The sequence below is a fragment of the Macrotis lagotis genome, chromosome 2 (assembly GCF_037893015.1).
Source record: "Macrotis lagotis isolate mMagLag1 chromosome 2, bilby.v1.9.chrom.fasta, whole genome shotgun sequence".
Classification (NCBI taxonomy): domain Eukaryota; kingdom Metazoa; phylum Chordata; class Mammalia; order Peramelemorphia; family Peramelidae; genus Macrotis; species Macrotis lagotis.
Genome location: NC_133659.1, coordinates 77,278,006 through 77,298,541, shown reverse-complemented (window position 1 = coordinate 77,298,541; position 20,536 = coordinate 77,278,006). Strand labels below are relative to the sequence as shown.

The window sequence follows — 20,536 nt, the reverse complement described above, 5'->3', positions numbered from 1 at the left end:
TCACACAACTAGGTAATTATTAAGTATCTGAGGTCAGCTTTGAACTCAGGTCCTCCTAATTCCAGGGCCAGTGCTCTATCCACTGAGCAACCTAGCCGCTCCAAATGCATTGCTGTTTAATTTTACCACATTCCCTAAAAAACTTAAAATTTTCAATTTTTGGACATATTAGTCAATCCTATAGGTATGTGTTGGTAATTCAGAGCTGTTTTAATTTTGATTTCTTTAATAAATAGTGATTTAGAGCATATCTTTTCCACAGAACTATAGATAGCTTTGATTACATTGTCTGAAAACTGCCTATTCATATCCTTTTACCATTTATTATTTGAGGAGTGACTCTTATTCCTATGAATTTGACTCAGTTCTTTAAATTGAGAAATGAGATCTTCTCATTTCCTTCTTTATTCTACTCTCTCCTTTCACTCCATTCTCGAAAGTGTTTGTTTCTTTTACCTTCTTCAATCTGCCATCCCTTCTATCATCCCTCACCCCACCCTACCCCCGATTCCCTTTCACCCCTACTTTCCTGTATTTTAAGATAAATTTCTATATCATTCTGAATGTGCATGCTATTCCCTCATTGAGCCAATTTCAATGAAAATAAGATTCATACACTCCCTCTCTTCCCCATCTTCTTCTCCACTGTATAATCTCTTTCAGGTCTCTTTTCCATTCTGTCTCTCTTCCTTTCATCACATTCTTCCTTCTTATCTCTTAATTTTATTTTTTTTAGATAATCATCCCATCATATTCATCTCACATCTGTCCTTTCTGTCTATGTATATTCCTTCTAACTGCTTCAAGATTGAGAAAGTTTTTAGAAGTTACAAATAATCATTTTCCCCATGTAGGAATGTAAATAGTTTAACTTTATTGAATCCCTTGTAATTTCTCTTTCTTGTTTACCCTTTTTATGCTTTTCTTGGGTCTTGTATTTGAAAGACAAACTTTCTATTAAACTTTGGTCTTTTCATCAGGAATGCTTGAAAAGCCTCTATTGCATTAAATACTCATTTTTCTCTGAAGGATTATACTCAAGTTTTGCTAGGTGATTCTTAGTTGTAATCCTAGCTCTTTTGACCTCCAGAACATTATATTCCAAGCCCTCTACTCTTGTAATGCTATAGATGCTAATCTTGTATTATCCTGACTGTGGCTCCATGATATTTGAATTGTTTCTTTTTGGCTGCTTGGGTTCTGCCCCACTCTAGAATTTATTTTGATATGTTATTTAAAGATATTTGGAGGAACATAGGGAAGAGTCCAGGCAAGTCTGCAAGATTAACCTAATTTCAAGGGTATACTTGAACCAGCTCTATTGGGAGCCAATTATGAAATTGTTAGTGTTAGCATTTACACTTCAGAAATCAACAAATGCTACCAATCAAAGTTTTATTTCGACTTAAATGATGGAGAAAATATTAATAATTCAGATTAAACTTAAAAATGTGTTCAAGAATCAGTTAAGTATTTATGAGCACATAAACAGCTTAATTTCTTTTTTTTAATATAAGATGAATAGATGAGCAAAATACCATCAACATAGAGTCTACCTAGATTTTAAGTATGACATTTGACCAAGTCCCTCGTGTTTTCATTGAAAAGAGGGAGGGAGATTTGTGGACTGGTTGATAATGCAGCTAAAGAGAGTTCAGACTAGTGGAATGAAAAGATACTAAGTGTTTGATTAGAGAATCAGCGTTAACTGAAGGAGTTGTCTAATAGTGTTCCCTCTACCCCCCCCCCCCTAAAAAAAGGTTTGTTGATGGACCATTTTTATAGCACCAGCACTTCTAAAGGAATTTCCTCACACAACTTGCAACAAAAATTACAGTAAATGAAAACAAATAAGCGTGTCTGATAATGTATGACTCATAACATATTTAGTCTAATACCACTATTATTTCACTGAAGACATGATCAATCATTTCATTAATCAGAGTTTTGAAGTCATTCATTGTTGTTTTCCTTTATATCATTGTGGTTACTTCTAAATTGTTTTACTAAATTTGCCTACTTTATTCTGCATCAATTCATACAAGTCTTCCCAAATTTCTCTGAAAACAGAACAATAATATTTCATTTTGATCATATACTGTAATTTGATCAGCTATTCCCCCAATCACTGAACTCCACACTTTCCTTCTAGTTCTTTGTTACCATAGTAAGGACTGTGATAGATATGAGAAATCTGAGAAATTTCTCCATCTGTCTTTGATCTCTCCCCTATGAGGACATTATGCCTAGGAGTGGCATTCTATGTCAAAGGGTATGTTCAGTTAAGTGACATTTCTAAGTATCATTCCAAATTGTTTTCTAAAATGTCTGGAACCATTCACATCATTGCCAAAATATTGCATTAATGTGCCTATCTTCCCACAGCTCCTCCAATTTTATCATTTGTCTTTGCCAATCAGATAGATAAAAGCTAAATGGAGTCCTAGTCATTTGTTTTTCAAGTTATAGTCATTTATTTTTCAAGTTATCAGTGATTTGGGACATTTTTGATATTTCTTAGGTCTGTTAAGTTCAATATTATTATCAATGACTTGAATCAGAGACAAGAAACATTTGACTCATGAATCATATAAAGACCATGGTCTGGTGCTGCCACAGTAACTGCAGATGGATCTAAAATTCAATAAATCTAGAAACTTTTTAGGTTTGACCAAATATGGCAGGTGAATGATGATGTTATAAATATCCAAATAGGTCTTGAAAGAAAAAAGGTTCCTCTGACAAAATGGCATGAGAACATAAATAGCATGGCTCTCAAGTTTACAAGTGACAGAAAGGATTACTAACATGGATTATAGAATCAAAATCCATTCAGAGTGTTCTAAGATGATATTTTTTTCTTCTAACTTAAAAATCCATAACTTTATCTGTTTGGATACAACTCCTCTGTATTTTAATGGATAACTTTCAAGAAAATCCATAAACTGATGATCAACCTTCTAATTAAAACCATCTTTGAACATAGCAAAGCTGGTCTTAGAGGACAATTCCATTCACTTCACAAAACATGTTGAATGCATGCCTTGTTTAAGGCACTATATTCAGCATTGTTGATATAACAGAAAAAAATTAAAATAAAATTATCTCTCAAAAAGCTTCCACTCTATGGGGGATACATTAATATTAACATAGAGATAAATATAACATTGTCAGCTATGTGAGTAGTTTAAAGAGAAGAAACTCTGAGTAGGAAGATATTATTATAATAATACAGATGACAAGTGATAAGGATCTGAATTAGAGTGATAGTCTTTGGAAATGAGGGCAAAATTATAAATCCAACAGATTTTATGAAGAGAGAATTAATAAAACTTGAAACTGATCAGGTAGAGGGAATAAATGAGAAGAAAGAGTCACAAGGATTACTCTATAGATTCACACTTAAGTAACTGGAAGGATGGTGTGACTTCATCAAATTAGGAATTTGATAGAAGGAGCACATTTAATAGTTTTTTTGTTTTGGATGTGTTGAATGGGAAATACTTTGGAAACATGCAGTAGTTAGTTGATATAACACTAGAAATTAAGATATTTGACTAAAATGTAGATTTGATAATCATTTGTGTATCTATTATAAATGAATCCATATGAAAGGATATCACTTAAGAGAGAGGGAATGGAGAAGGAAGTGGGGTTCAAGACAGAGCTATGAGATATTAGGGCATATGAGATGGATGGCAATCCAACAAAGGAGATCAAGAGAAAATGATTAGACAGACAGGAGAAGACATACAGTTTGTCATTGAGTCCATTCAGAAGTCTTTCTAAATTAGGAGTATCATATGAAACTTATTCTCTGTTGGCATAGATTTTGAATACCTTGTATTATAAACACAATATGTCAGATCAAGACTTTTATAGAAAATAGAATAAAACAAGCATGAGTGTAGGCAGATAGGAGAGGATGGGAATGAGGCATTATCTAGATGGTAGATAAATACAAAACCCTGCCCTTGAGTTAACAAAAATCAATTGTACAAGGGAAGAAGGTTAGAAAATAATTTAAATAGTAGTTTCTGTGAAAAACACCTAGAACTTTTTGCATATTGCAAATGATATGAAATACCAATCAAAAAAGTTCATGTTATCAAATTAAAGTGGAAAGAGCTTCAAAAGTAGAATTGACCAACTGGAAAAGGAGTTGCAAAAAGTTAATGAAGAAAACTCCTCTCTAAAAAAAAGAATGGAGTATGCAGAAACTAATGATACCATGAGACAGCAAGAACCAGTTAAACAAAATCAAAAAATAGAAAAAATAGAGAAGAAAATATAAAATACCTTATCAGCAAAACCACTGACCTCAAGAATAGGTCGAGGAGGAGTAACCTGAAAATTATTGGACTTCCTGAAAACACTGAAGAGAAAAAAAAGCCTGGACTTAATATTACAGGATCTAGTGAGGAAAACTGCCCTGATATCATGGAACCAGAGGGCAAAGTAGTTATTGAAAGAATACATCGATCCCCTCCAGAAAAAAAGATCCTAAAATGAAAACACCAAGGAATGTTGTGGCCAAACTCCAGAACTATCAGATAAAAGAGAAAATCCTGCAAGCAGCCAGAAAGAAACAATTTAAATATCAAGGAGCCACAGTAAGGATTACACAGCTTGACTGCATCAACATTAAGGGATTGAAGGGCCTGGAACCAGATATTGTGAAGAGCAAGGGAGCTTGGAATGTAGCCAAGAATCCACTATTCCACAAAGCTGAGCATTCTCTTCCAGGGAAAAAGATGTATATTTAATGAAATGGAAGAATTCCAAAAATTCCTGATGAAAAGACCAGAGCTAAATAGAAAATTTGGACATCAAACAGGAGGTTCAAGAGACACATGAAAAGGTAAAAAAAGGGGGGGCAGTAAAAGAAAACAAAATACTGCTATACAACAAGTTGAAACTGGCTATATTCCAGGATGGGGAAAAAGATTTTCATAAATCTTGAGAATTGTAACTCTAACAGAGAGAATATACCTATCCAGAAATGATGGACATTCATGACCTATCCATGAGATTGCTATCCAATTAGATGTAACTGGCTTTAACACCACTTGTGGGACTCCAATAACTCTCAAGAATTTTAACTCTATTAGATAGAATGTACTTAGCTAGAAGAGACAGATACTCAGAATTTTCTATGACTCAGATAGAATGATCTAAAAAAACACTACCTCCTTAAAAAGGGGGACAGGAAAGAGACAGGAGGAGGGAAGGGATCGAATGGAGTAAATCTCATTACACTAAGAGGTACAAAATACCTATAGTAATAGAGGGGAAGAAGGGAGGAGATGAGAAACACCTGAATCTTCTTCTCATCAGACTCAGTTTAAAGTCAACTTACACATACTTAGTTACCTTAAAAAACATCTAACCTTTCAAATATTAAAAGGGGAACAGGGGAGGGGGATGGAGAAAGGGAGGGGGAGTGGGGGAAAAAGGGAACTAACAAAAGTAAGGGAAGGGAAATGGGAAAAAGGGAAAGGGGAAAGAAAGGGGAGGGGGTGATAAAGGAGGGCAAACACACTGAAGGCATTGGTATTCAGAAACAAAATACTGGGGAATATGGATAAAGGTGGGGAAAGGGGAAAAATACAAACAGAGGGAAGAAAGCATGGAGGGCAATAAAGGATTAGTAATCATAACTTTGAATGTGAATGGGATGAACTCTCCCTTAAAATTTAAGCAAATAGCAGAGTGGATTAAAAACCAGAATCCTACAATATGCTGCTTACAAGAAACTCATTTGAAGCAGAGAGATACATATAGAGTAAAGGTTGGAACAAAATATATTTTGCTTCAGATGAAGTAAAAAAAGCAGGGGTAGTAATCCTTAGACAAAGCAACAGCAAAAATAGATAGTGTTAAAAGAGATAAGGAAGGAAACTTTATCCTCCTAAAAGGTACCATAGACAATAAAGTTATTTCAATACTGAATATATATGCACCCAATGGGACAGCATCCAAATTCTTATAGGAGAAGCTGAAAGAACTGCAGGAAGACATAGACAGCAAAACTCTACTAGTGGAAGACCTCAACCTCCCACTCTCAGATCTAGATAAATCGAATCATAAAATAAACAAAAAAGAAGTTAAGGAGGTAAATGGATTGTTAGAAAAACTAGATATAGTAGACTTATGGAGGAAATTGAATGGGGATAGAAAGGAATATACCTTTTTCTCTGCAGTACGTGGAATTTATACAAAAATTGACCATGTACTAGGACATAAAACCTAATGATCAACTGCAGAAAGGCAGAAATAGTGAATACATCTTTCTCAGATCATAATGCAATAAAAGTCATATGCAATATTGGGCCAAGGAGATATAGACCCAGAACCAATAGGAAACTGAATAACCTCATTTTAAAGAGTGAGTGGACCAAAAAAAAAAAAAACAAATTATAGAAGGAATTAACCATTTTATCCTAGATAATGATAATAATGAAATAACATACCAAAACCTATGGGATTCCCTCAAAGAGGCTCTCAGGGGATATATTATAGCTTTAAATGCTTACATGAATAAATTGGAGAAAGAGGAAATCAATGAACTAAACATGCAACTAAAAAATTAGAGAAAGAACAAATTAAAAATCCCCAATTAAATACCAAATTAGAAATTCTAAAAAATAAAGGAGAAATTAATAAAAGAAAAAGCAAAAAATGTGGTTAAATGAAGAGGAGATATAGATGCAAAAATCTTAAATAAAATCTTAGCAAAATGATTACAACGATTTATCACTAGAATAATACATTATGACAAAGTAGGATTTATCCCAGGAATGCAGGGTTGGTTCAATATTAGGAAAACTGTTAGTATACTCAATTATATCAACAAGAAACCTATCAGAAATTATATGATCGGGGCAGCTAGGTGGCACAGTGGATAGAACACCGGCCCTGGAGTCAGGAGTACCTGAGTTCAAATCCAGCCTCAGACACTTAATAATTACGTAGCTGTGTGGCCTTGGGCAAGCCACTTAACCCCATTGCCTTGCAAAAACTAAAAAAAAAAAAAGAAAAAAAAGAAATTATATGATCATATCAATAGATGCTGAAAAGGCTTCTGACAAAATCCAGCATCCATTCCTACTAAAAACACTAGAGAGTGTAGGAATAAATGGACTGTTCCTTAGACTAATTAGCAGTATCTATCTGAAACCATCAACAAGTATTATATTCAATGAGGAGAGGCTAGAGGCATTCCCAATAAGATCAGGGGTGAAACCAGGGTGCCCATTATCACCACTACTATTCAATATCATATTAGAAATCTTAGCTTCAGCAATTAGAGAAGAAAAAGAAATTGAAGGAATTAGAATTGGGAAGGAAGAGACAAAACTCTCACTTGTTGCAGATGACATGATGGTCTACCTAGAGAATCCCAAGAAATCATCCAAAAAATGACTGGAAACAATTAGCAATTTTCGCAAAGTTGCAGGTTATAAAATAAACCTTCATAAATCCTCAACTTTTCTTTATATGTCTAGAAAGATACAGCAGGAAGTGCTAGAAAGAGAAATCCCGTTCAAAGTAGCCTCAGGCAATATAAAATACCTGGGAGTCTATTTGCCAAGAGAGACTCAGAAACTTTTTGAAAACAGTTATAAAATACTTCTCACACAAATTAAATCAGATTTAAATAACTGGGCAAATATCAACTGCTCATGGATAGGTAGAGTTCATATAATAAAAATGACAATTCTACCAAAACTAAACTACCTGTTTAGTGCCCTACCAACAAGGTTTCAATGAGTTAGAAAAAATTGTAAGTAAATTCATATGGAGAAATAAAAAGTCAAGAATTTCAAGGAGCTTATTGAGAAAAAGTGCAAAAGAAGGGGGCTTAGCCCACCCTGATCTAAAATTATATTACAAAACATCAATCATCAAAACTGTTTGGTATTGGCTAAGAAATAGAGTGGTGGACCAGTGGAATAGACTAGGTGCAAAAACAGGAAATGATTATAGTAATCTGCTGTTTGATAAACCCAAGGAGTCCAGCTATTGGGATAAAAACTCTCTCTTTGATAAAAACTGCTGGGAAAATTGGAAGTTAGTATGGAAGAAACTTAGATTAGACCAACACCCTTTACCAAGATAAGATCCAAATGGTTATAGGACTTAGACATAAAAAACAATATTATAAGCAAATTAGAAGATCAAGGACTAGTTTACCTGTCAGATCTATGGAAAGGGGAGCAGTTTATGACTAAGGAAGAGTTGGAGAACATCACAAAAACCAATTAGATGATTTCGATTACATTAAATTCAAAAGCTTTTGCATAAAACCACTGTAACCAAGATCAAAAGAAATGTAGTAAATTGGGAAACAATCTTTACAACTAATGATTATGACAAAGGACTCAAAGAACTGAGTCATATTTTTAAAACAAAAAGCCATTCCCCAATTGACAAATGGTCAAAGGATATGCATAGACAATTTACAGATGAGGAGATCAAAGCAATCCATAGCCATATGAAAAATTGCTCTAAATCATTAATTATTAGAGAAATGCAAATTAAAGCTTCTCTGAGGTACCACCTCACACCTCTCAGACTGGCCAATATGACCAGAAAAGATAATGATCATTGTTGGAAGGGTTATGGGAAATCTAGGACACTATTACACTGGTGGAGCTGTGAACTCATCCAACCCCTCTGGAGAGTTATTAGGAACTATGCCCAAAGGGCAACAAAAATGTGCATACCCTTTGACCCAGCAATACCACTACTGGGTCTATACCCTGAAGAGATGATGAAAAAGGGTAAAAACATTACTTGTACAAAAATATTTATAGCAGCCCTGTTTATGGTGGCAAAGAATTGGAAATCAAGTAAATGTCCTTCAATTGGGGAATGGCTTAGCAAACTGTGGTATATGTATGTCTTGGTACACTATTGTTCTATTAGAAACCAGGAGGGATGGGATTTCAGGGAAATCTGGAGGGATTTGCATGAACTGATGCTGAGTGAGATGAGCAGAACCACAAAAACACTGTACACCCTAACAGCAACATGGGGGTGATGTTCAACCTTGAAGGACTCACTCATTCCATCAGTGCAACAATCGGGAACAATTTTGGGCTGTCTGCAAAGGAGAGTGCCATCTGTATCCAGATAAGGAGCTGTGGAGTTTGAACAAAGTTCAAGGACTATTCCCTTTAATTTAGGAAAAAAACCAGATATCTTATTGTCTGATCTTGTTACCTCTTAGACTTCTTGTCTCTTTTTTAAGGATATGATTTCTCTCATCACACTCAATTTGGATCAATGTACAACATGGAAACAAAGTAAAGACTGACGGATTGCTTTCCGTGGGGGTTGGGGTGGGGAGCGGGAAGTAAGATTGGGGGGGGGAATTGTAAAACGCAAATAATATCTTTAATAATAAAGTGGAGAGAGCATTGGACTTCAGAAAAAAACATGGTATTGGAGCCAGGATACTGGTAGAACTGAAGAGTCTTTATAATTATCCCTGTTTCAGATCCTACAAAATCAACAGAAACTATTGTGGAGCAAAGATGTTATGGAGAGGATCTGGGACAGTTCAAATTAACTTTGCTTCCAAATGGATTGATCTGAAACTTGGATTTGGGCCTTTGGGCAAGGAAAACCCCAGAGAACTTGCTTGCTCATTTCTTTTAACCTTTTCACCAATGGTTTTTTATCTACTTTTATATTACCTTGAATTGTTTTTTAACTGTTTTCTTGTAGTTTAGTTGTTGCAGTCATCTCTGACTTGTTATTTAGGATTTTCTTGGCAAAGATGTTAGAGTGGTTTGCCATTTCATTTTTTTTTTACTAATTTTGCAGATTAGGAAACTGAGGCAAACAAGGTTAAGTGATTTGTCCAGGATAATATGGCTAATGTCTGAGGACAGATTTGAATTCCATCAGATGAGTCTTCTTAAATCTGGGCTTGGTACTCTATCCACTGTGTCACCTGGCTGCTCTTAGGGACTGGTTTTACCTGGAAGTACTTGAATATGTTTTTACTAAAGAGATTAAGTATTTGAACCCTCAGGTTCTGAATGATCTGTGTTGCCAGATTGTAACCATGATTACTATTACTATTACTACCAACTACCACAGTTACACCACCACCAATGTTATCACTATTAGCATCTGGAGTACTTGTCTCATAAGGTTACTGTGGGGATCAGAGTGTAAATAAAGTATTTCATAAATCTTAAAGCTCTATATATCATAATTTTGCACTATTCAGAATAATGCATTAAGCTACACTCTACATTAGACACTGTAACAGATTCTGAAGATACAGACACAAAAATAGGTGATATTAGAAGTTTTCTGCTTTCTATACTGATTGGGGATAATTTGGCTATTTGTCTTCAGGATCTTAATATTTCAAAAATGGAATAGATTTCATAGAATGTAGTCAATTCCCCATTACTGGAGAAGGTGGTCATCTTTAGGGAGAGGATTATGGTGATGTTCTAAATCATGTCACTTCTTTGTTTCCTTCCACATCTTTTTTTTGGTAATTCTTTGATTCTCTGATGGATTCAAGAGAAGAGTGACTTCAGGAAAGGAGAGCAGCTAGAAGACTATTGCAGTCCTCCAAATGAAGGTTAGTGTGGAAACAATTGGTAGGGACATAATTAATAGACACTGTCAAAACAAGGATCCAGATGATTTATAGGATGTAATGGGCAAATGAAAGAAGAATCAGGAAAGATTCTGAGATTTTGAGTTTGATTAGCAGAATGATGATAACATCAATACATATAGAGGTTAGAAAAAATACATATTGAACTTTGAAAAATAAATGGAAGTTTATCAGACCTTTCAGTAGAAGTACTGGTATCAGATACAGTGAGTTTGTTAGTATCAGATCATAGAAAGATCAAACAGAAATGCAATTCATAAGAGAAGTCAGGCTTGCAGAGGTAGAGTATATATAGCAAACTCAATTTCTTACTTGGGTCTTATTGAAGGTTTTCTTGAACCACTGGTTCCCTTGGAGAGGAAGGATAAGGTGTTTTCAAAAGACAAATGAGTGTGTGGCTTCTTAGGAGGTTCCGTCTTCTTTGCTCCTGAGAATTAAAAGTGTTATGAGATTTTAAATGTTTAAAACTACTTTATGCAAGAATGGTTGGATGTCAAAAGGAGAATGAGGAGGAATGACAAGGATAGGAGTGAGATTGGGGAGAGTCACTTGCGCCATGGACCATGACAATATCACCAAAGAATAAGAAATTTACAATGGAAAAGAGGGCTACCTGTAGTCACAATGAAACATGGAAACAAGCAATATGGGAAGCAATTTTGACTTGGACCATTTCTATCTTTTTCTTTATCCCAATTTGCATAGGGAAGAATAAGACTAACATCCCTAGCTTCTAGATCAAGATGGATTAAATAGCTTCAGAGAATATAGATTTGGCAGTCAATTTATAATCATAATTTTCAAGTATATTTAAATGTATAGAAGACCTTATATCTATGTCCAGACTAGAAAAGACAGGTTATCTTTCTCCAAAGACATTGTCTCCAATGTTTATAAATTGAACAAAACGTAGCTCACTTCCCCCCTTGGATTTAAGTTTTATTTCCTGGAATTTAGGCACTCACTTGCAATTAAGTGTTCATTATCACTATACTTCTTAAAGTCTTCACTCATTTTCTCTATGGCCATCTTTGGGTACTTCTTGCACAACTCTTCAAAGCTCATTTTTCTTGCATCTGTCAAAGGAGGAGAGTATTTGACATATAGATTACTTACCAATAATGAGCTCAAAAGCTGATTGAAGCTTGCCTGGTGACAATTTTTCATTAAAAATGTATTACATAAGCATATCTGCATATATACATGTGTTTTATTTAAACATGATATGTTGGAATTAGACATCTGCATACACGTGGATCCAAAGGAACCCTCATCCAAGTTAAAAGTAAGAGACAAAGGAGACCTGCTGGAAATTAAGGCTATGCTCCTCAGAAACCTGCAAAAGTAACGAACTCAGGGCAAAGGGCAACTGAAAAAAGAATATGAGGGTTTCGAGCTGATTCAGAAACCACATGAAGGTTTTTGGTTTACAAAAGGTTTCAAATGATTCCAATATGTTAGCGTGATTCCCTCTTTCCCATCTGATGCTGTTCCCAAACACTGAATCTAAGAATTTTACCTTCCTTGAACACAGAAGGGTGTAGTTCCACCTGGAGAGATCCTCCTTTTTTCAGGTCCTGTGTAGCTATCATTTGCCAGTTTATGTCTGTGGGTATTTCAATTTCTTCCAGGGTGGTTAAGCCCTGGCACAACAACAAGGATTCCTGTATCCTCTTACACAACAGAACATATTCCAGGTTGTCCAAGGGTTCTTTTGCTTTCTTCTTCATTTCACAGATGTTGGTTTGAGACTAATAGGAAGAGGGGGTGAGTTTGCCACAAGAACAGGAGACCACACCAGAGGTAGTTTCCTTTTGTATAAATTCCCCCTACCTCCACCTCACCATTGGACCCAGTTCTTATAAGAAGTGAAATCTTCTTGGTTTGCAAGTCTGTGGAGGAAAAGAGATGGGGTGTATATGGACTGAAATTATTTTATGGAAAGTGAGAACACCCAATTCCTTGTATGTTGAACACCATGACTTTTTCTTCATTCCTATAGCAAAATTCCTTTTGTTCAAACCACAAAAATATAAAATTCTATGTTGTCAGATAAATAGTCTATGGCAGAATGGCATTTCTTTTGTGCAAACACTCACATGAATCCCCCAGTACCTTCTCCACCCACTGCTATCCCCTTCGCCCCTCCTACCACATAGATGAGAAACCAGTGGTCATCAAGATCAAGGAAGTCATCAAACAAGGAAGCAAGTATCTAAAATCCAAACACAAAATATGAGTGATTGAAACAAGTGTTGTACTTTCTGGTCCTCTAGGGCTTAAGTTCATCCAGGATTAACATTTCTATGGTCCTTGACAATTTATAAAGCATTTTATATCCATCATCTTATCTGAATAGGATGTTTTATTCAGGAAATTCTAATTTGGAAGAAAAACTGAACTGCTGTCAACAATACCGACCAATCCCATTCCTTTGCCTCTGGGATGACACTTCATTCTGGAAGTCTCTGAGCCTCAGTTAATTATGATTATATAAAAGGTGACATTTTGTATAGTTTGCTGGAAAAAAGCAACAATCAAAGTAAGTCAGGGTTTTGCATATATGTGATAACAAGGCTGTTGTAAAATTTGGAAGTGAAGCATGGACTTGGAAACAGAAGCCTTGGGTTTCATTTCCATTGCTCACACTTTGGAGAATTGCTGAATGGTGCAGCTGGCTAGTCTAACCCATCTCTGTGCATTATCTGGCAAATGACTATACACTCTGACTTGAAGATCTCTAACAACAGGACCCACCAGTTCTGGAAGTAGCCCTTTACAATTGGAGAGAGCTCAGTTATTAAAGAATTTTTTTCCCTTTGTAACATCTTCCCACTGCTACTAAATCCGGCCTCTGAGAGCAACTGTAACTTTCAGAGAACCCCTCATAGCTTTCCTAAGACTTCTGTTCTTAGCTCCTTTAGCTGACCCCCACATATATATAAAGTTGAGGTGACTATTAGTTGTGTAGGTATGAACAATCTACTTAAACCCTACATGTTATAAATTCATTTATAAATTGAGTATAATATTTACAATGTCACAGTTACAAGCCTAGACTACCCTATAAAAAAGGAGTTATACCAAATGTAAATAGACTGGGAGTTCTTTGAGAATAGGGATGACTCCCGCCCATCACCCTGCCCCCCCCTCTATAATCCCAGTTCTTAAAACAGTGCCTGGCCATGTTTTTAAGTTTTTGTACCCTGTATCCAGTCTGGATTTGATTTCATAGATCTCTTAAATTTCTGAATTCCCAACTTTTGAGTCTATTCTAACAGCTTCCCCTGAAAGATATGTTTTATATAGAGTGCTATTTAAGTGTGCTGCTTGTGTGTGTGTGTGTGTGTGTGTGTGTGTGTTAGAGAGAAAGAGAGAGAGAGAGAGAGAGAGAGAGAGAGAGAGAGAGAGAGAGAGAGAGAGCTCTGGAGGCCTCTATTAAGAATCAAATTGAGAAGAATAACAAATTTGGGAAAAAAGACTGGTAACTGAAAAGTCTTGCTAGTTAGGGAATATGAGGCCACTGTAACACAGTCTGCAATCATGTGCATGGAATTTAGAAAGAAAACACTTTGCCAGGATATCTTTCTCTGTGGGTCTTGTGATTTATTTTTAATTCTTTTAGTCATCCCTCTTTTTCTTTACATTCCTGCAATTGGAAGAAACTTTGGGGAGTATAGAGACAGAGACAGATAAGGAATTATATTGTATAATGTTTTTACATTTACAATTAGAAATTGAGTTTATGACTGATATGTTCTCTGCTGTGAATAAATGTTAATTTTCTTTCTCTATTGAAAAGTTTGTATAAATTAAATGAATAAGTTTATTAGAAAAATCTAATTGGATACTTTGTGAATTTCAAAAATTAAAGTGAAGTAGAATAACTCCTTGAATTAGTATGCTTTTTGAGATTAGAAATTTTGTTGTAAATGAGGAGACTCTTACCATTTTTATAATGCATAGTTTTTTTGGATTTTTTGAGAACTATTTTGCTTTTTGTCCTCAAAAGAGCTTAAGAAAGTAACTTGAAATGTATTATACTTATTTGGAAAAATTCTTTGTGCTATGTCTGTGAATAATATATCAGAACTTAACTGATATTTGAATGGACTAAGTTTCTGTAAGATAATTGTTGAAAGCATCTTAAAGAATTTTTGGTGCTTCCATCTTTTATAGGGAATAACAGAATTGGAACAAAATAAAAAGAAGTTTAAGGGAAGGAAAAGGTTTGAGTATATTGACAAAGATTTGAGGGAATTTTTGACTTTAAGTGGAGAAGTTATATGAATTTTTAAGTGTTTATTTTATTGGAAACTATATCAAAATTTGTAACTTGATTTAGAAGTATATAGGAGAAAGTTATAAGTGAGCTGGGTTAAAGTAAAAGGAATGGGAACTATATCCTGAGATTTTAAATGTTGCCATCAGAATACCCAGATTTGAACTAAATTTAATTGTGCTTTTAAGCATGATTGTAATATCAGATGGCTACTTTTAAAATCTTTGGCAGTGGACTGACTAGAAATAGAGAACTCTATAATATGACCTATTATAAAAATGGCAAATTTTAAAAAAATCTGAACACTTTTGGGTTAAAAATTAAACTTATAATTCAGTTGTTAAAAGAATAACAAATTGCTTTTTGTTCATTATTGTGATTTTGGTATATAAGAAATCTCTTTAAAATTTTGTCATCTGTGAAAAATAAGTCCTAAAATTTTGCCAGCCTTGATAGCAGTTTAAAGCTGTCCTGAGGATTTCTAGAATATCTAAGAGAAGTTTTTCTTTTACAAAAGATATGTGATGTCCCAGATGAAATGTGATGATAAAAAGAGTATTGGGGGGGCAGATAATTCACAAACCTTTGTGAAATTCCTTGGTTTTTCAATCAAGATCTTGCTCTGCTTGCTCAATTAAACTTGGGACTAAAGGTTTGTAATGTTATATATTATACATGTATTTATATATAATATATGTCCATATAGAATATGGTTCATTAGCTCATCAAACTTCTTGATGCTTCCCTTTATCAGGGACAATTATTCTTTTTAAATTTTATTTTTTTGATTATTGTAAGACAATGAAGTAGAGTGACTTGCCCAAGTTCACACAGTTAGATAATTATTAAGTGTCTGAGGTTATATTTGAACTCAGGTCCTCCTGACTCCAGGACTGGTGCTCTGCCCACTGTCCCACCTACTTCCCCAATGACAATTATTCTTGACAATAAAATGATTAAGCTGGTCCAAACCAGTTTAAAAAAACCCCAACAAAAAAGAACTAGTTGCATCTGAAGGTAACTATTTTGATCAGATGATACCACTCTCCAGCCTCCCCAGTGTTTGTTTTTGTGTAAAATAACTTAACCTTCCCTATTACCACCCCCTCCCAAACACACTCTTTCCTATTGAATATATTCAAACCCTGTCCCTGTGGGCTTTCTTACACTCTGATGCTGTGTGATGTCCTGAATTGCAATACCCTTGCCTCGATTAAGAACCTTTGTTGTTACTACTTTGGTAGTCCTCTTTATTTCAGATTGGCAATGTGTAGAGAATATGGAAGAGGAAGTAACTCAAGTAAAAAAATGAATGACACAACTATAAGACTTGTTTATATTGTGTCAAGAGGCTCTGGCTGGGAACAAGAGAAAAGCTAAATAAGGGATACGATCCCTGTTTTGGATGAACTGAATGAGGAGAAGGAATGATGAAGAATTAATGGGATGATCTAATTCTCGTTTGTTTTTAATGAGGACAAATTTTGAACTAGAAAGGATGGAATAAAAGTGGCAAAAAAGGAATGATTACACAATGGTTACCAGGAAATGCCTAGCCCAAGTGAAGAGTTGGAAGAACTCTTAATAACCTCAAATGACCCAAATGAACTATACCAACAAAATGTAGAGAACTGAAAAATGGGATTGCTAAGGTGCTGCCAGCTATTCTTGAAAAATTGAGAATAAGAGAAGTACCAAAGGGTTAAAAGTGGACACCTGGTTTAATTTTTAATTTATTTAAGGCAATGGGGTTAAGTGACTTGCCCAAGGTCACATAGCTAAGTAATTATTAAGTATCTGATGCTGGATTAGAATTCAGGTCCTCTTGACTCCAGGGCCCATGCTCCATCCACTGTGCCACTTAGCTGACCCCCACCCCCATTAAATTTTTAAAGAGAGTTATGGCAACATTCCAAAGTGCATTTACTAAAGGGTTGGTTTGTGAGAATTAGAAAAGGAAAGAACTGTCATCATGAATAAGCATGGCTACATTAAAAATAAGTTACAAGTTAACTTTATCATATATTTAAAAGGAATAGCAAATTGTACATTATAGATTTAGACTTTCATGTATAATCTTTAATTTAAATTCTCCTGTTATGGAAATGCTTATTTCCAGAATAAAATAAACATTTAAAAAATTAAAAAATATTCCAAAACAACCTGATTTTTAAAGGCTGGTTTTAGACCAGCAGATGGAGAGAATGACATCACATACTTGGCCATTAATGAAACTTTCTTTCCATGAGGAATACCCTCCCTGCCCTTCTCTACTTGTTGAAAATCTACCCATATTTCCTGGATCCACTTAATTCCCTTCTTTCATGAAGTATTCTCTAATTCACCAGGTTGGAAGTGATATCTCCCTCCTCTGAATACTCATAACCTTCCCCCTATTTTTATCCCTCTTATCATGTCTATCATATTTTGTGGATATTTAAGTACATCTTATCTTTTCTATTAGATATTCTCCTTGCCTTAGTCCTTGAGAGTAGAAATCACACTATTCATGTTATGTCTCATTCAGCACCTAACAGTGACTTAAATGTGGAATGATTTAATAATTGTTTGCTGAATTAAATTGGACTGGGAAATGGAAATTCTAACTTTAGTCATTTTTTTATTTTGGGTCTTGGTTTCTTCAATATTAGCCTGAGGCTACTGACTCAGATCTGATACTCTATAGTCTAATAAAGTGGACTTCATCACACCACAGTTTAATTTTCTTATTGTAAAGCTAGTCAGTATGAAGACTGAGATCAGATTACAGTAGCTCAGTTTTCTATCAGAGTTATCCTGCTATGACCCCCTTCCGCTTTCCTTCCCTCTGCTATCTGATCCTATGAACCCTGCTAGAAGATCTTAGTTGTATAGCTGTATACACTGGAAGAATAAATGCCTTATTCCAACTGCCAATGCTCTCGGGAGGGCAAATGACTTTCTTAAGCCTTCTTAGAAGAGAGGAATGTATAGTGAAGACCCCAAGCTCAATCCATAGTAGAGGAACATGGCTATAACTAGGCATAAACAAAAAACATCAACCAGCTAGGTGAACTCCAGGTGAATTTTCTTTTTTCATTCTTTCAGAGGAAAATGAGCAAGAATGGCCTGCCAGTGATTCCATATACCTGGTTGCTTTAGGAAGCTTATTTAATCTTTTACCACCTTCCTCCACAGTAACAAGGAATTATTATTTGAAATAGTAGTATTAATATTATTGGGATCCATGCAATGATAGAGGCACTTGTCTTTGCAAAGAGTCAAATGCCATGCCAGCTTGGGGCATCCTACCCTACCTTGCATATCTCTTTCTGTGCTTTAGCGATCCAGGGAATCACATTCCCAGAGGGCAGTAGCTCTTTCAGATGCCAAATAGTTTGAGGTGTCAGTGGCAGGATGGGGCCATTGTCTTCATTTAGGTAGAGCTCACATATGCGATTTCCAAGTGTATGCCGAAATAGCAGATTGCCACCTTTCTTGGTACTGATGGAAATGGTCAGGAAGCTGTCTAGGTCCTTCCAGAGATGCAAGAGGCGACTTTCTATCTTGTAGTGTTTACTTTTAAGGTAGTCTTCAAAAGGGTTCCCTGCACAGGAATTGGCAGTCAAAGCCCAGTGGAGGTATTCAAAAGAAAAACTTTTCCGAATCACCTTCCTCAGGGATAGCAGGGAGTGTTGGTTGATAAGAGGGGTGGCATTTCGCAATCTGGCTGTGAATTTCTTCTCATAGACACCTTCTAGGGAAAAGGGCAGATGGCGTTTGTAATCATCCACCTTGGAATGGAAGGTTATGGAACTGAAGCTCTCCTTCACTTTTATATCATTTAGACTGTCTCTGAAACCCAGTGGTTTGGGGGGTCCCATCCGCACCACTAGTTTGGGTGGAGGACAGAAGACTTCAGGGAGACTTTCTAATCTTTTGTCATGTGACTTGCTCTTTTGGGGAGGCAGATTGTGTATGATGGGCAGTTCATGTTCAGCAGTCCATGTGCCCCTTTCAATGAAGTGCCACATCTTCTTCTTTATTTTCTTGCTGCAGTATGGCTTTCTGGTCAAATAAAGTCTCCTGATTTTCATTTTAAGGGGGAGTTCACTTTTTGAGTTGCTGGTGTCTTCTTTTTTCTCCTGACTGAGGAGATTCTCATATTCCTGTAGGAGAGCCTGGCATTTTTCCTCTTTGACCATATTGACTTTACAATGAATGTAGAAATTTGGGAGCCAATAGCTCTGGAGTTTGAACAAAGCCATTTTCTGCATGTGGCTCAGGATCTCCCTTCTGGTAGTGGATTCTTTGGGATGCCACACAGAGAAGTTCACCAGTGACTCTGGAAAGGACACAGAGAAACAAAAGGTGAAGTTAGGAGGAGGATTTTTTTTTTCTGGTGGGGGGTGGGGAAGAATGGGAAAGAGATAAAATAAATGATTGTTAATTGAAATTAGAATTTAAAAAAGTAAGGATATGATCATCTTGCTACTCCAAGTGCTTTTCATATATTATCTTATTTGTTCCTTACAGCCACTCTGCAAGGGAAAGGGAATCAAAACTTAAACCAATCATTAACCCCATTAACTCAATGAATCAGTGGTAGAGAATGGGCCTAGAGCTAAGAGCTGCTGGAAGCAATGGTGATGATTATTTGAACTGTTCCTAGTGCCTAGTGACTCAAATATGTAGTGTTGAGGAAAACATATGTTACCCTTGCCTGGTATAATAAAATCTAATCCAGACTATTGAATGGGATTAATTAAATAAAAGAAAAAAAATTTGAGGAAATGTTGAAGATGATGAAGAGTCCCAGTTTTGAAGTCCTTTCAAATTAGGGAACTATTACAGTAGATGCACTAGATGACCATAGAGAGGACTTTCCAGCCCTGTGTTTCTCTGACCAACTCTCATTTATTAATGTTTATGAGAGTGATCAGAGGTATAACTAATCTAAAACAGGAGGTATTGGCTAATAGGATTTGGAGTGAACCTTTAATGCATTTATTTGAATATGGGCATGTCTAGGAATTCCTTTTAGGCAAAATGATGAAGCCACAGTAGTTCAGGAGGCAGTTGCTCATTTGCTGAATATTCTTGGCTAACTAAACCACTTTAAGAAAAGGCAACTTATCTCAGGCTAATGCATAATGCCAGCCCAAATGGAGGCATCATCTTTCAGACCTTCTTTTAGAGTTCCACAGGATTTTCATCATGCATAGAAAAAAAAAAGACTTATTTTCTAAGATTGAGCTACCTGCAAAGCAATTAACTAGACACACACTAATATCAATAATAGGGAAAACAAGTGATAAAGTGGACAATTGAAAAAATGATTTGATCCTATTGATCCCCCCTAGTTTCTTCAATTGTAGTGCCATTCAGACTCTTACTGATGTTCATATTGCAAAGTATCAACACAGAGGACCCTTCCTGCAAGTGAGTGGCCTTCAGCATCAGGAGAAGGGACAAGTAGGTATCCTTCTGCTTATCATTCGTCTCATCCATCCCAAGGATTCTCTCAGCAATTATCCAGAACTCCAGAAGCTCCTCCCCTGCAGGGCAGACAGTAAAGAACAGAATAAACCTTATACATAGGAAGAATTGGTAACCTTCATCCT

At 35.7% G+C, this 20,536-nt stretch overlaps 1 protein-coding gene across 2 annotated transcripts in view; it reads right to left on the bottom strand.

Moving 5' to 3' along the window:
* Positions 1-20,536, bottom strand: part of RGSL1 (regulator of G protein signaling like 1) — a 97,091-nt gene that overhangs the window by 42,321 nt on the left and 34,234 nt on the right. For both annotated transcript variants that reach the window (XM_074222189.1, XM_074222191.1), the window contains exons 8-13: positions 20,309-20,470; positions 18,230-19,257; positions 12,804-12,866; positions 12,171-12,402; positions 11,617-11,727; positions 10,964-11,078 (exon numbers count right to left, since the gene is read on the bottom strand). In XM_074222189.1, the coding sequence (XP_074078290.1) occupies positions 10,964-11,078; positions 11,617-11,727; positions 12,171-12,402; positions 12,804-12,866; positions 18,230-19,257; positions 20,309-20,470 (1,711 nt within the window). The remainder of the gene's footprint in view (positions 1-10,963; positions 11,079-11,616; positions 11,728-12,170; positions 12,403-12,803; positions 12,867-18,229; positions 19,258-20,308; positions 20,471-20,536) is intronic.